Raw genomic sequence first — 17612 nt, 5'->3', positions numbered from 1 at the left:
TTATACCTACCGATTGTGTGGTGAGTGGTATGATAGCGATTGTCGCATTGATTGCAACGATGTTTCGTAATCGCGGCCGGTCTGGCGCAGCGTGCCGGCGCTCGTCATTACCCGCTGGGAATATCCATTGTAATGAAACTATGATATTATATTAATATGAAAATAATTCCTGAGATAATAAAATGAACAGCATACTGTATAGACAATGTGTTTTATTTGTACACTAGCTCCTACACTATTCTTGTATATTACAGTAATTTTATGTCAGCCACTGACGATCAATCTGAAGTGTCTGCAGCGCTAACTGCTTGACGTCAGATAAAACTTAATGTGCGACCAACACACGATCAGTTTTATCAGCTATTCTTTGTCTGTTATGCAAATTCTTATCAAAACACTGACGATATGTAGGCAATAATCCAAATTAAACGTCGCTCGCGAATAAATACAGTTCTTGTACCGAATCGTAAATCTATGGTTTTCATAAATACCGCTGGGACTAGGGACATATAGATTTTTCCGGGATAAAAAGTAGGCATGCTACAAATCTAGGTACCTCGCATTTACAAAAAAAATCGCGTTTATGTAACTGAAAATAATTTTAATATTATTAGATTGATACTCATAAATATTGATATGATAAGATTGATAGGTTCAACGACCTGTTAGGTAAGTCGTAAGTAACACCTACTGTTGTTTCTTAGGAAAAATAATTAACTAAGGTATGTAGCTTAGGTAGGTACGTATCGCAAATTAATATTATATACATGTAAATTGTATACTATAAAGATAACTTATATGTAAAACCAACAATATAACCTAAATAACAGTCATCAAATATTTTTTTATAAAACACCCTTCTCAATGAAAAAGTCAATAATTTCGTTGAGTCGCGTCTTATACAGGTTGCTCGGATTGATGGCGAAGTCGGTGATCGCGATGTCCTTGTTGACTTTTGGAGCATCCTCTACGTCGACGGTGACTATCAGCAAACAGAACATGCCCGTCGTTAGTCCTACAGGCAATACCTGAAATAAATATAGATACCTATATATAGGGTGTCCCGTAAATATTACGACATACTCTACAGGGTGATAGATGACATCAAGGCCTACTAAAATGGCAGTATATGTTAGCCGAAAATTTTACGGTTTTTAAGTTGGATTGATTTAAAAATAGGAACATTTTTAAATCAATACAACTTAAGATTTGAAAAATAGGAACATTTTTGTATTTTGTAGAAATTTAATCCTATTTTGTGCTGAAAAATTAAACGTTGATTTTGACTTGACAAATATTTTTGAATAGTTGTTGCATAGTAGTTGTTGCAATAGTTGTTGTTGTTATCCTATAACCTTCTCCGTATTATGGTCTCTAACCTTGCCAAGTTTCATTTAAATACATCGAGTAGTTTCAGTGTAATGCCCGGAAAACATTAAAATGCGGACAGACAGTTAAGAAAAAAAAATATTTTTGGTTTCAGTATCGATTATACTTATAATGGCCTCCAATAAAATTATTCAAAATATCTTTGATGTAATTGGGCCTGCTACAGTTTTATTATAGGTAGGTATAGGTATATAGGATTTGTACACCCAGACACTGCAAAACATCCAAGTTAAATATATAAACATAAATAATATTTTCTAGTTGTGGGAAATGTGAATCGAACCCACGCAGATGTAGAAAGCAGGGTCACTACCAGGCCGGGTCAACTCTCGAACAAGGTTTGGTTATACCTACGGGGGCTAGACCTGTGGTGTCATCATCCATACGGTTCTACCGTCTGGTAGTTGTGGCAATATTATTATCGTTAGTAGCTCACGCCTGACATAATATTTTGATAAATCTAATACATTTTTAGATTTAAATATGACTTTAATAACTGAATAAATACTTTTCTTCTACAAAAATATAGAGAGACACTCTCGTTGAATATTGTTTTAGTAACGTATGGGTAAGATTTTCTAAACGAAGTGTGGCAACCCCAATTACTTAATAAAAAATAAATATGTTATAAAATGAAAATGGCGTCATTTCACTAAATAAAACACGAATTCACGAATAATAAAATAAATGTTTGCCACGGCCTGTTAATATTTATGAAGACCTTTTCATGGATTGGATTTAAGCAACCTGCTGTGTATTATCCTCGCCATTCTTGATGTTGAGAAGATCTATAAGTCTTTTGCGTTTCATCTGAGTGTTGTGGTTTTTCATTATGTTAAAAATAAGACTTTGTTAGTTCAAGTGTCTCTATAACTATGAAGAAGAACAAAAGAAAATGCTTTGAGTGTGGTTCTTCGCCTGCCGATGATCCAGAGAAGACCCTACAGAGATTACAGAAATTTGATTCTACAAATTTAGTCTCCGGTATGTACCTACTTTAAGTTTTAGCTAATAATAAAATACTTTAATAATAGCTATTGATCAGATAATGATTACATTAGTTAGTTAATTAGGTTTCTTAGTAGTCTCCTCAAGATATGGGAATTATTAAAATCCTACTAATTCTTATGAAACTCGTGCTCAATTATACAACTATGCTGGGTTTACACATTATGGTGATGTTTGTAGATGCAATGCACCCCAAATAACTGTCTGACCTGCAGCTGTCTGAATGTTTACTTCTCTGGATCTACTGAACAGATTTTCTTTTGGTTATCACAGGTAGCTTAATCTAGGGCAACATAAGGTTAATTATGAAATGGTAATGAAAATAAACATCTGAGAAAAGCAAATTCCATGAACTAATTTGAAAGTATCTGTTACCAGTTCAATATTAAACCACAGGTATATGTACTAAAGGCAGGTAGAGTAAAATTTGAGTTTTATTTTTGAATCTATAACAAGTAGTTTATAATTATGTAATGATGAACCAGAACAATTTGTTAATTTGAAACTACAATTACAAGTTTTTATAAATATGTTAGGCACTAGGCAGACTAATGAAGAGTATGTTAGTTTACTTTGTACAAAAATCTGTTCTTTGACATAATTATAGAATAAGATGATAAGTGATGATGCAATCTAAGATGGAAGCGAGATAACTAGTTAGGCAAAGGATGAAAATCCACACACATTTCTGTTTCTACATAATATCTCACCGGAACACTAAATCACTTGCCAGTAGGGTATTATCTAGCCAGCCAGACATAGACCAGAAAGAAAACTTCAATTGGCCCAGCCGGGGATAGAACCCAGGACTTTTGCGTAGTTAATCCACTGTGCTACGGAGGCCATTTCGGCAATATTTTTCTTACCTTGATCTATAAAAGCTTTTGCCAATAATAAGATACATTTTTCATTGAAGGTTGTTTGAAAGAAATAGCTTTTAGCTATAAGATCTAAGCTTTGCACATTTTTTTTTTTCTTTTTGACAATGTAGCTTCTGTGAACAGTTGAGGAATTCCCTCATCTGTGTTTCTGTTCTATCATCAGATTGCCTCCGGACATTTTATCTCACCTGGTTCTTGTCAAGGTTTTGTAATAAATAATAATAACAAATGAACTAAGTAAAAATGGCTATGTGGTTAGTCTGTCTGCTGTAGAAGTAGCTGTGAGAGGATTACCAACAAAATCTTTCTATAACTTGTTTAAAGACCTTGGCATCTTTAAGACTGCAGCAACTTCTATGTAGAAGAAAGAGAGAAAGAAGAATAAGTATCCAAAGCTGCTCTTAGTAGGATCTTACCAAATTTGGCTAAGCAGGGAGAAAAACACAAGTAGGGGAGTTTAATCAATTGTCAAGGAATTCCTTAACCCTACATCCTGTAGTCACAACTCCAGGACTCTGCTCGGAGTATTTCTCTCTACCAGGCGATGGACCTGGCACCTGCATGGAATGTTAAGATATTCATCTGTCTCTTCATGCGTAGTATGTTTATGTATTTTTAATTAAATTTACTCACTCTCTTAATTTCAGTAATGTCCAGATAATCAATGATTAGACTATTGGACTTTTAGAATAAATTTTACATTGAACTATGAATGGTTTGTCATCTACATTTTTAAAAAAGACGAGATGTTTTGCCTGTAAGAACAAGAGAGAGAGAGAATAAGAAGGTAAGTTAAACACCTACTGTAAAATGCACACTGCTCCAATGTGGGTTGATAGGCTTGGGGTAATAAAGTTAAATTATAAAAGGATCACTATCAGGTGTTAATGATAATGACTGGGATATATAGCATATCATACTCTCTGAGATATAAGGATATAACACCAGCAACAGCTCTCCAGTGATGCAGTAGATAGCATCATTGCTCTTTGCATCTACACGCCACAGCCAGTTGTGGCAATTGAACTCATCATATTAGTGTGATGAGCATGGATGTCTATCAGTGTCTATGTGGTTGTGAGTGTACGCCCATGTTAAATAACAAGTAATGGCCAAAATATTAAGTAGATGTTCATCAATAATCTTCTCTATCTTCCAGTAAAAGTCCCATTAAAATGACCCTGCTGTTCCAGAGATTAGCTCAAACAAACAAACAGATGAACATTTTAAAGAAGTATGACTGTATGTCAGTATTGTATATAGGCACTTGAGAAAACACAGTTATTTTGAAATCACAGACATAAACTTAAATTTTATTTATATGTATTGGTGCTGTTCATAAATATAGCATCAGCTGAAACAAACTAGGCATAGTTAAGTTACATTTTATACAGGGTGCTCGGGACTATTTCTCATAAATTTAAGGTGTTGACAAGTCCACTTATAGGAGCTACCTTAGCTACTAGTTTATATTGAGGAGAACTTTCCACCTAGATGGGTTGTGACTGTATTAGGGGTCTGGTGATGAAGACGAAGGACAGTTAAGAGAACTCCTCAACGGTTCACAGTAGCTACCATGTGTTGATAAATTTGTATTGATGAGAACTTTCCACCTAGATGGGTTGTGACTGTATTAGGGGTCTGGTAATGAAGACGAAGGATGGTTAAGGGAACTCCTCGATTGTTCACAGTAGCTACCATGTGTTGATAAATTTGTATTGATGAGAACTTTCCACCTAGATGGGTTGTGACTGTATTAGGGGTCTGGTAATGAAGACGAAGGACGGTTAAAGGAACTTCTCGATGGTTCACAGTAGTAATTAGTTTGATTCTAAGTCAGAGGCAATCAAATACAATATTTTATCACGACTCATAGCAACATACCTTTGGCGCTAGATCAATATCTAGGATGATTTCACTAAAAATGGAAAAATATAAAATTTTAATTAAAGAAATTCAACCAACTTCAAAAACATAAAACATACTGGCTAAACTAAAAAGCGAAAAATAATATTATACTAAGTTCATATCATATTATGTTCTAACTGATGATCAGTTTGAAGGCTGTGCTAAACCGGTGTTGTTTTAATTTAAGCTGTTACTGAAAGAACTACATGAAAGAACACTGTCTGAAAAACCTAAATATTTATGATATTCTTACATGGCTTGAATTAATACATCATTGGACTAGCACCACCTTCAAAGTGATCATCAGTAAGAACATAATATGATATATAGAACTTAGTATAATGTTATTTTTCGTTTTTTAGTTTAGTAAGTATGTTTTTGAAGTCGGTTGACTTGTTTTTATTAAAGTTTTTTAATACACATGTTCCTTAGACATTTTAAATTAATTTTCCTTATAGAACTTGGAGCTACCCTAGAGTTATGGGAAATACTCCCGAGCACCCTGTAGATGCTACTTAATCCTACTAATCCTTCATTCATCAGTATCGGTTGGTGGGCTTGGAGTTTATAAAGAATATTAAGTATATATAATTTATTTATGAACATTCCTCATTCAGTTGAGCTTTTACTAACTACTTAATATTAACCAACTTTCTGCAGTTTGAGAATACGCGGATAAAATATAGCCTATGATACTCAGAAATAACGTGGCTTTTTAGTGGTAAAAGAATTTTCAAAATTGGTTCAGTAGATCCAGAGTTTACCTGCTAGAACACCACCAACTTTACCTCTTTAAAATACATACTAGCGGACGCCCGCGACTTCGTCCGCGTAAAAATCGATGTCAACTTTCAACCCCTATTTCACATTCTATTTTGCAAGTTTTATAACTTATACCTTGTAACTAAAAAAATTAAGGACTTTCCGTACAAACTTTCTACCCCTACTTCACCCAATTCTGATTTTGTTTTCACGACAAAAAGTATCCTATTATCCTTCTACGTATTATGGTCTCAACTCGTCTTAAGTATCATTTGAATTCATTCTGTAGTATCAGCGTGATGCCCGGTCAAAAAAAAGGCAAACAGACAGACAAAAAATAGAAAATATGAGCGTGGTGCGATGACAAAGGAAAGTAGAGACTTCTATGCTAAAATTATAATCTTTGGATCTACTGGACCGATTTGAAAGATTGTTTTATCAATAGAAAGCTACGTTATTTGCGAGTGTCATAGGCTATGTTTGATTCCCATATTCACACAGGAGCGGGAACTACGTAATGGAAAGCGCGGGGCGTCATGTAGCGGACTTTCTGCGTCTTTGAGAAATTTTGTATTATCTCCAAAACTAATTAACATACTATAAAGGGCAAATCTTATCTCCATAATATCCTTGTGATTATTAAATAATTTATTTTGATAAGGATTTAAGTTAAGTAGCATAAATAATGACGCAAACCTAAGTATATAAAATTTATAATTTTAAAAACACAAAAGGTACTATATCTGCTAATATATAGAAGATAGATATATGGTGTCGCGGGCTTTTTTTGTAGAACTTTTAAACATACATAAAGCCTCCATACATTAATTTAAATTTTACACAATGGTTAAGGCAGCGCATGCGAATAAGTCTGCTTAAGAGGATTTTCGGTCCGACCTGTATGACAAAAACTGTGTTAACTCGGCGAATATATATCATGCTAATATAAAATATAGCCTATAGCACTCCCCGATAATGTAGCATTCTACTGGTGAAAGAATTTTTGAAATCGGACCAGTAGTTCCGAAAATTACCCCATTTAAAAAATGTGACTAACTTACAAACTTTACCTCTTTATAATATTAGTATAGATTAACAACCCATTTTCGGCTCATTGTTGAGCACGAGTCACTTCTCAGGACGAGAGGGGTTAGGCCTTAGTCATCCATGCTGGCCCAATGCGGATTGGCAGACTTCACACACCTAGACAATTAAGAAAATTCTCAGTTATGCAGGTTTCTTCACAATGTTATGCTTCACCATTTAAGACATTTAATTTAAAAATGGGTTGAATACATATCAGTATAGATTTTTATTGTGAGTTTCTTAAAAGAAGGAAATGCTCAATATTTCATAGACCAACCCAGGACTCAAACTCAGAATTTCATGATAGTTACACTGAACCAATAAAGCAGTTAGAGAGAGAGAGATAAATAAAAAGAGTTTATTATGTATTCAAATTAAAATATATACCTAATGCTTTCAGCAATCCTGCTTCTTCACATGAATTTTACCCGCATGACGACGGTTTTTAATATAAAAAATATTTACACAATGTCTCAAAAAGCAATCAAAACTTTCAAAAATAAACAATGTTCGCAGAAGTTTAGTACCAACAAACTTACAAAAAATGAGCCCAAATTTAGCATTACTTGCAAGCCAGACTAAGAAATTTCAAGAAGATAATTTAAAAGAAGACAATAGAATAAAATAATATTAACACACAATGCTTAGCAAATATAGCATTAACCAGGCAATAGGTATGTTAAAATAGGTTATGTTTCATAGAAGCTATTTTAATCCTACACATCCATCATTTATCATTGTCTCCATATAGTAGAGGAGGTATGGAGCTGAGACCCAACACACTGCTCCAATGCTGTTGGTGGGCTTAGGGTGATAATGTTCAATTAATTAATTACCTATGCTAATGTTAATAATCGGGATTAAAGGTTTCCCAACTTCAGGATGAGAATTTAACTGATTTTTTTTATATTTTTCATAATCTATTCTTCACATTTTTCACTTAATAAAATTCTTTTAGTTTTTGTTTGTTTTTAACCTGGTGAAAATATGTGAAATTTTGCTATCGGCTTCCCAACTCCAAGATGAGAATTTGACTGAATTTTTTTTTACATTTTTAACCGATTTTAAAAAAAGAAGAAGGTTCTCAATTCGAGTCTATGTTTTTTTTTCATAATCTATTCTTCACATTTTTCACTTAATAAAATTCTTTTAGTTTTTATTTGTTTTTTAACTGGTGAAAATACATAAAATTTATTCTTTATGTTTAATTTTTCAGGTGTAGCAAAATAGAAGATGAAGGTCTAGCTGTGCCAGTCAGTGCTGAGCCACACAGTACAGTTGCTGCTGGCATGTTTGCAAAATAGCACAAGGTAACCTGCTTCATCGTTATTATCAACCTATTTTAACGGCATTACAGGGCCAGGCCTTATAGAAAAGTGATTATGGAGTTGAGACCCACCACACTGCTCCAATGCTGTTGGAGGGCTTAGGGTGATAATGTTCAATTAATTAATAACCACTATCTGATGCTAATGATAATAATCGGGATTAAAGGCTTCCCAACTCCAAGATGAGAATTTAACTGAATTTTTTTCACATTTTTAACCTACTTCAAAAAAAGAAGGAGGTTCTCAATTCGAGTCTTATGTTTTTTTTCATAATCTATTCTTCACATTATTCACTTAATAAAATTATTTTAGTTTTCATTTGTTTTTAACTGGTGAAAATACATAAAATTTATTCTTTATGTTGAATTTTTCAGGTGTAGCAAAATAGAAGATGAAGGTCTAGCTGTGCCAGTCAGTGCTGAGCCACACAGTACAGTTGCTGCTGGCATGTTTGCAAAATAGCACAAGGTAACCTGCTTCATCGTTATTATCAACCTATTTTTACGGCATTACAGGGCCAGGCCTTATAGAAAAGTGATTATGGAGCTGAGACCCACCACACTGCTCCAATGCTGTTGGAGGGCTTAGGGTGATAATGTTCAATTAATTAATAACCACTATCTGATGCTAATGATAATAATCGGGATTAAAGGCTTCCCAACTCCAAGATGAGAATTTAACTGATTTTTTTTTCACATTTTTAACCTACTTAAAAAAAAGAAGGAGGTTCTCAATTCGAGTCTATGTTTTTTTTTCATAATCTATTCTTCACATTTTTCACTTAATAAAATGATTTTGGTTTTCATTTGTTTTTTAACTGGTGAAAATACATAAAATTTATTCTTTATGTTTAATTTTTCAGGTGTAGCAAAATAGAAGATGAAGGTCTAGCTGTGCCAGTCAGTGCTGAGCCACACAGTTGCTGCTGGCATGTTTGCAAAATAGCACAAGGTAACCTGCTTTATCATCATTATCAGCCTATTTTAACGACACTACAGAGCCAGACCTTATAGAAAAGGGGTTAGGGAGCTTAGACCCACCACACTGCTACAATAAAGGTTGGTGAGCTAAGGGAGATAAAGTGAAATTCATTGTGGATCACTGTTGTCACACATCAGATGTTAATGATAATGACCTGGACGAGGCGCGGGAGTGTAATACAAACAACTTGCCAACTCCAGGCTGAGAACTGTAAATTTCTTGGAAGAAAGAAAAACTCAGTATCTGATAGCCTGACCCAGGATTCGAAGCCACGACCTCGTTATCCAAAACCACATTGGCTAACCAATATTATAATACTAGCGGACGCCCGCGATTTCAACCGTGTGATGTTCAGTTTTTGAACATCCAGCGGGAACCATGTTTCTGGGATTAAAAGTAGCCTAAATATTGCTCAATAACTTCCTCTATCTTCCAATGAAAGTCCAATTAAAATCGGTTCAGCCGTTCCAAAGATTATCCCAGAGAAACAGAAACACAGACCGACGAAAAATTTAAAAGACCTTGTTTGCATTTTAGTATTGTGTATATAATTATAATCACTTGAAAAAACTATTGATAAATTTCACTAAAATTAACTTTTATTCCTGAAAAAATCAAGGGAGATTTGTGAAAAACTGTATTTCACGCGGTCATTGTTGCTTGCCTCACCCTACTCAACTAAATTATTTTAGTGTATACATGATTTTTTTGAGACGAATATCTTACCAATTCATGGATTCACCATGTGGGTGTCCATCACGTGGCAGAGAGAAAAACGCTGAGCAGAGCTTGGACTTGTGATCAATGGACGTAAGGTTAAAGAATTCCTGCGTAGTAAGGTCTGCCAAATTTGGTAACCCAAATCTGCACTTCTAGAGAGACCAAGGTCTCTAAGCAAATTATAGAGAGATTTTGCTGGTAATCCTCTCGCACCTCTCTACGGCGTACAGACTAGCCATATAGCCATTTTAGTTAGTTCATTTGTTAGGTCATAACATTTATTCAGTTTTATACTGTGGTCCTTTGGAATGTTAGTCTCCCACGGGACAGTAAGCTCTACAAGTACTATGCTAAAGGAAAATGTCTGGTTTAGATCACGAAATAGCAACATCCTCTGGGATTATCCTCTTAACTGGTAACAATAATAATTATGTAAAATGTATACCTTATCAGCCGATAGACGTCCACTGCTGGACATAGGCCTCTTGCATGGATCTTGTTGTGTTGTACTATACATTGCAAGGTAATGCCCATAAATGACCACGCTGGGCATGCGGGTTGGTCATTCGCAGGCCTAGACTTTTCGCACCGGTATCGCTGCTGCCTGACACCGGTCTGTGGTACTTGTGAAGTCTAGCTGAATCAGAATGGTTAAACCGCCATTAGTCAGTCGCCAGAGCCTCGTCGGTCAATCTGCAGGGTGCACCACGTGCAGGTGATGTTGGCAGTTGGAGAGGCTGACTGGTACTAGCCTCCCCCTTACACCCCATAAATGTATACTTCTTATTTATTTTTGCAGGTGTAGTGCATGCAATAATAGTTATGTAAAATGTATAACTTCTGATTTATTTTTGCAGGTGCTGTAAAATGAAGATATATTGTTAAATATCATGAGATAGAAATAAAAGATGAAGATCTAGCTGTACCCGTCCCGAGCCACACTACTGCAGCCACGTTGCTGCTGGCATTTTTGCAAAATAGCACAAGGTAACTTGCTTTATTCATTCGGCTTAGGTTGATATTATTAGATTGATTAATGATCACTATCAGAAATGTTAATGATAATGACCGGGTTCGACGGCTTAACATGCTCTCTGAGGCACGGGGGTGTGACACCACCAACTTCCCAACTCCAAACTAAGAATTTGTTAGCAGAAGCAAAAACTCAGTATCTCTTAAAGACAGAACCAGGATCTCGTGATCATCAAAACACATGGGCTAGCTACTGAACCAACAAGGTAGTTTTGACCTGCTTAATAACAATAAACTACATGTTTCCTAGATACACTTACAGTTTTGTTTTTAAAAACTGAAATAAACACATTATAATTTCTCTTTAAGTTTGTGTGCAAGTTTGTGAAAAACTGAATTCCACATAGACGAAGTAGCGGGCGTCCGCTTGTAAATAATGTAACAAAATATCCATATTTCTATACTTTCAAGGTTACAGCTGAGCTTCCTAAAATGATTTTTTGTAAATGGAGCAGAAAATAGACTAAAAATGTCCCTGAAGAGAATAGGAATTCTTATTATATATAATAATGTAAATATTTATTTTCAGTGCATTTTAAAAAGTCATGTTAAATGAAATTTTCTATTACAGGTCACAACAATTGATGTAACAATTATAATCAATGGACCAGGCACCTGCACCATGATTCTTTGGAATACTAAAATTCGTCTCTTTATGTCTGTACTTCTCATAATGAAAAATGTCACATTTTTATGAAAGAAATAATGGAATCAAATAATAAATAAAACAAGCATATGCTGGAAGTCCTCAGAAACAGCTCCGACTTTGATGATTTTTTTTTTAAGTCTATTTAAAAAAAGAAAATTTTAATTAGTTTTTATGTTATTTAAAATCAGAAATGTTTTGGTGAACGAAATTATTTAAATTGTTAAAAAATATCTATGCTATTTATACATATTTTTTTTTAAATACAACCGACTTCAAAAATACAAACTTATGCAGAAAACTAATAAACGAAAGAAAATATTATAATATTTTCTATCTATTGATCACTTTGAAGGCGGTGCCAATGGTCCAATTAATGGGCCGACAATTAGTTATCTAATGTTTTCCTAGCTATAGGGTTCGAATTGCTTTTTCATATCTTTAAAAGACTATCTTCGGAATGAACCCTTTATAATAAAAAAGTATTACCAAAATCGGACCACTCAATAAAAAGTTATACTTGGTTGTATACTAAAATTAATGGTTAAACAATCAATCATCCCCTGTTTTTGTAATCTAAAAGCATAACTGTTAACATGAGTAGTCCGATTTTGATAATTCTTGATTGTTTTAGTTTAAAACCAAGCATGTCTTCGAATTCCGATTTGAATAACTTTGTTTTAAATAGAAAGGGTATATTCCGACAATGGTCCCAAATCATTATAAATTTTAATTATTCCCATTGTAAAAATATGCGTAACTTATTACGAAGTGGTCCGATTTCGTAAATTCTTTATAGATTGTAAAGGTATTTTGATTGTAAAGCTCCCATATAAATTTTAAAAAACAATTCCAATCCTAAATGTGCGATTGATTGTTTTCTCATTCATTTTAATATAAAACCAAGCATAACTTTTTATTGGGTGGTTCGATTTTGATTATTCTTTTTTTGATAGAAAGGGTATATTCCTAAAAGTCTCATAAAATGTTGGAAAACAATTTCAAACCTAATAGTAGGAAAATAGAAGATGATTAATTGTTTTCCCATTTATTGTAATGTTAAACTATGCGTAACTTTTTACTGAGTGGAACGATTTTGAAAATTCTTTACTTTTTGTAAAGGGTTTATTTCGAAGTAGGTCCCATATAAATTTCGGAAAACAATTCGAATCCTTAAGGTGGAAAAAAACGGTACGATTGATTGCCTACCCATTAATTGTACAATTGGCACCGGCTTCAGTAATCAGTAGATAGATAATAAAAATTTTAATAAAAAAAATACAACCGACTTCAAAACCTAAAAACGTACCCGCTAAACTAAAAAGTGAAAAATAACATCATAATATGTTCTACCTGCTGATCAGTATGAAGGCGGTGCTAAGCCGGTGATGTATTAATTCAAGCCATGTGAGAATATCTTGTAGATTTAGATTTTGCAGACAGTGTGGTTTCATGTGGTCCTGTCAGAAATGGCTTTAATTAAGACAACACCGGCTAAGCACCGCCTTCATACTGATCAGCAGGTAGAACATATTATGATGTTATTTTTCACTTTTTAGTTTAGCGGGTACGTTTTTAGGTTTTGAAGTCGGTTGTATTTTTTTTATTAAAATTTTTATTATTTTTCCATTTTTAGTGTAAAATTTCATCTCAAACGAATACATCAGACCCCTAATGACAGTCACAACCCATCTTGGTACAAAATTCTCAGCAATACAAATTAATCAAGCCCAAGCACAAGGTAGCTACCGTAAACCGTTAAGGAGTTCCCTTAATTGACCTTGGTCTTCATCATCAGACCCCTAATAACAGACACAACTCATACAGGTAGAAAGTTCTCAGCAATACGAATTAATCAAGGCCAAACACAAGGTAGTTACTGTAAACTGTTAAGGAGTTCCCTTAATTGTCCTTGGTCTTCATCACCAAACCCCTAAATGACAGTCACAACCTATCTATGTGGAAAGTTCTCATTAATACAAATTAATCAAGCCCAAACACAAGGTAACTGCTGTGAATCGCCGAGGAGTTCCCTCGTCTGTTTTATGGCTCCATCATCAGATCGACTTTAAACCTTCATAAAATTATAGTGCCTTAAAGTACTAAATGGAAAAGTATACGAACACACTAGACACCCATATAATTTTCGAAAGTTCCCCTCAATTTCTCCAGGATTCCACCATCAGATCTTGACATGATGGCAATGGGACCAAATGGGGGCTATACCGTTTCAAACAAAAAAAGAATTTTTGAAATCGGTCCAGGCGTCTTTGAGTAATCGGTGTACATACATAAAAAAAAAAAAAAAAAAAAATACCGACCGAATTGAGAACCTCCTCCTTTTTGAAGTCGGTTAAAAATATTATAATGTTTTCTTCAGCTTATTAGTTACTGCATAACTTTGTGTTTTTGAAGTCGGTAGTGTTTGTTTTTTTAATAATTTATTATATAAATAGCATAACTATTGTTAAATAGTATAAATCGTTCCATCATCACTCCAAAAGGTTTCTGATTTCAAATGATATGAAGAAACAAACTGAACAAAAATAATCATCAAAATCAGAGCTGTTTCTGAGGAGGTAGAGGGTAAATGCTCTATTGATTCGCCTAAAAGTAATATTATGTTATCGCATTAGGTTGTAAAGTTTGGCTAATGAAAGTAGAGACTGAAATTGCCCGCCAAATTTAAAAATCATATAAACAAATTAAAAAAACATGCGTTTTCATAATTTATTTAAATTAGTTTTTCTTTGTGAATACATTATTACCTATACTATAAGTGTTAAACTCAGTTATTCCAATATTTGCACTATAATTTTGAGAATTTACTTCGAATTTTTTAAAATTTGGCGGGTGATTTCAGTTTCTACTTTCATTAGCCAAATTCTAATAATTTTATTGTTTATGAAATTTATACTAATTAGAAAGAAGAAGAATTTGATTATTGATTTGTTTGCATTGAATAGGCTGTGAAACTACTTTGCTGATTTAAAAATTTGTTACAGCATTATAATCATGGATTAGGCCATAATTGTTATCTCTGTATTCCCACGGGAACGAGAACTACGCTGGTGAAACTGAGTGACGTTTGCATAGTTTATCATATGTACAAATATCCCGACAATCTATATTTTTATGTATGAATTGGTTAAGTTATAATTGACTTGATTTTCCAAAATATCTCAGTGAAGTCACCCAATTGATGCATAGATATATTTTTATTTTGGTTTTCATTTTACTTTAAAGATAAAATTTAGTTTTAGAAGCAAAATGTAGATTAATTACATTTTAGGTGCTGATGTTTACTTAGTTATTGATTAAGTGCATAAGATTTTTTATTTGATAATAAAGACATTTCAACTTGAAACTGTTATTCTTTCTATTGTTTAATTTATTATATACAATTACTTGTTACTAAAATATTGTGCTATTATATTGTTTTTAATATTTTCACAGTTCAGCTTTTGGGGACGGAGTGGTTTTAAAATAAATATTTTTAAAAATCTGTTTAAATTAATTAATTAATCGACAGAGTTTATAAATATCTGTTTAAATTAATTAATTAATCGAAATGGTTTTTAAAAATATTTATTTTAAAGCTATTCCGTCTACAAAAGCTGAACTGTGAAAATTTAAAAACAATATATTAGCTTTGAATTTCCCGCGTTGGCAAATTGTTTCAATGGGGGCATTCCACAGATGGCGGTAATTTTAGTGCCACTTTTTTTGTATGAGGTTGGTATTCTTCTCCTGAGTAAATATGTTCCTTGGTCACTACCCACTGTTCTCGTGGTTGTCATAATTGTTTAGGTTTCATCATCAGTAACAGCATATTACCATCCTAGTATAGTGCCAGGATCCGTAGCCAGTCTACACATTAATTGTTTATAAACGCTAAAGGCGGAATTATATTTGCCTGAAGCCGGATTTACATTTGTCTGACGTGTCGTGTCGTGACGCGTAAGAACAGAATCGGTATCATACATTTTGTATGGTAACGTTTACACTTATGTGTTGTGACATGTGATGGCACGTTTACACATAAGCGTTGTGACATGTGATGGCTTCTGAAGCGTCGCATACAAAATGTAATGTCTGACGCGTCGTGTCATGTCGTGACAGAACAGAATCGGTTCGTTTTGAAATCTTAAATCTTAGCTATAAGCCTAGGTCTTCCTTCCTAAAGGAGAGAATATGGGTCTTAGACCGGACGCTGCTCTAATAAAGTTAGGGCGATAATATTAAATATCTTTAACGGCAACTTTCCAATGTTAATGGAAAGGATCAACGGCTTAACGTGCCACGTATATCGAAAGATACGAGGTATCCATACATACCTTCAGCACCTCATAATCATAGTCCTTTCGAGGGTATATCAGCTCAGGATCGAGGTTTAGCCGGCGCAACGCTAAGCATAGCTCTTCGTAGTAGAAGTCCAAGGTCTGATCGAAGTAGCGGTCTCTGAAGCTTTTGTCGGAGCCGCTGAATATGAAGTACATCAAGTCTAGGACGGGGTTCCCGCGCTGCAGGGTCTGGTAGTCCAGGGAGATTACTTCTAGCGTACCGTCCTGAAAGGCATGTTGGTAAGTCTCAACGGTTTAATAAGTTCACGCACGTCGCGTCCCACAATAAAGGCCTACCCATCTTCCATGGCATCAATGACATGCCGTCCGGTCTAAGACCTTCGTCGCGCGCCAAACCCTTAGGTTCTAAAACGGCTGGCACGCTGGCGTTAACAAGAGCACGACGGATTACGTCGTAGAGGCTAGCGTAGGTAATTGTAGTAATTTAACTTAATAACTTACCTCTTTGAACCTATGCATCAAGTTGCTCGGTCTGTAGTCCCCATGAATTATCATCGCCCGATTGATGGGCCTGTATAAAGAAATGTAGGAGTTCTTGTCCAGCACTCGGTCCAAAAACTTCCGGAGACGTTCCTTATTTTCCTCCCTCGTAACCAGAATAGCGTTCGAGACGACCGTGTTCAAGTAACCCATGATGTTGTCCATGTTATCGGCCATGGATATCGGTGTTGTATTTTCAAATGCCTCCGGATCATCGATAGACCACGCTATAGACAAAGCGTGAAACTTCGCCAAGTTCTGAACGCTTTTAGCAGTGTACTCCCAGTCTATGGATTTAAATCTGTCGTACATCGTGTATCCAGATGCTGATAAGTCTTCAAAGACCAAAGCTTCGCGAAGATATTCGTCACTGTTCGCATAAAATTTTGGTGTCACCAGTCTGTGCTCTTTTGGGACGTCATGTTTCTCTTCGATTTCTTTATACGCTTTCAGTAATTTGTTGTAAGCGAAACTCTCCGTTTCGAATATACGGAACGGCGCAATTTCTCTCATTTTCTCTCCGGCGGCTGCAACTTTGACGAATAGCTTCAGCTCCTCTTTATTTGGTGCCGTGATACTGGCCTGGTATAAGAAGCTGGTGTAGTTAGCTCCATCGGTTGAGATTTGTTTCGATGTTATTTTGAAGTCATCGTAACCTTGCTCTTTTGCGACTTTCTCTAGGATTTCGTTCAACACTTGTTCGCTTTCAGCCATGTTGTGTAATGGCCGATTCTCATTGATACACATTTACTTATATCAGTTGTAAACAATTGATAAAACAGTTGATTTATTTAAACAATCGACGAAGTGTCCGAGATACGGTCGATTATCCAAAGAAGTTGGTGACGTTATAAAAATAAAAGCCACACAGTCACGATATAATATTACATAAGTATTAAAAAATAACGTGGCTTGGCGGTCTTTTGGTGTTAAAGTTCACAATGATATGTCTCTACTCAGACTGGGGTGTAGCTAGCACTGCCACCTTCTCAAACCAGAGCTATCAGATTTCAGAAGAATAGGTATA

The 17612-nt window shown here is 34.7% G+C and overlaps 1 protein-coding gene and 1 long non-coding RNA gene across 3 annotated transcripts; one reads left to right on the top strand and one right to left on the bottom strand.

Annotated features, from left to right (window-relative positions):
- Positions 1-338: 338 nt before the first annotated feature.
- LOC112044831 (uncharacterized) lies at positions 339-17388 on the bottom strand. The gene is made up of 3 exons (XM_024080807.2): positions 16547-17388; positions 16079-16309; positions 339-1028 (listed from the first exon to the last, which is right to left on the bottom strand). Exons 1-3 carry the CDS (start codon positions 17330-17332, stop codon positions 846-848), a joined length of 1200 nt encoding a protein of 399 aa, XP_023936575.2. The 5' UTR covers positions 17333-17388; the 3' UTR covers positions 339-845.
- Positions 1813-14933, top strand: LOC128199208 (uncharacterized). Of its 2 annotated transcripts, XR_008251871.1 has the most exons (8): positions 1813-2373; positions 3926-4065; positions 7435-7708; positions 8251-8344; positions 8737-8830; positions 9225-9313; positions 10921-11050; positions 11667-14933. It is a non-coding gene; the product is annotated as an uncharacterized LOC128199208 (long non-coding RNA). The 2 variants fall into 2 exon arrangements; XR_008251872.1 differs by lacking the exon at positions 7435-7708.
- Positions 17389-17612: the final 224 nt, after the last annotated feature.

Source organism: Bicyclus anynana, chromosome 20 (genome assembly GCF_947172395.1).
Source record: "Bicyclus anynana chromosome 20, ilBicAnyn1.1, whole genome shotgun sequence".
NCBI classification, from domain to species: Eukaryota; Metazoa; Arthropoda; class Insecta; order Lepidoptera; family Nymphalidae; genus Bicyclus; species Bicyclus anynana.
This window is presented reverse-complemented; position numbering and strand designations above follow the sequence as displayed.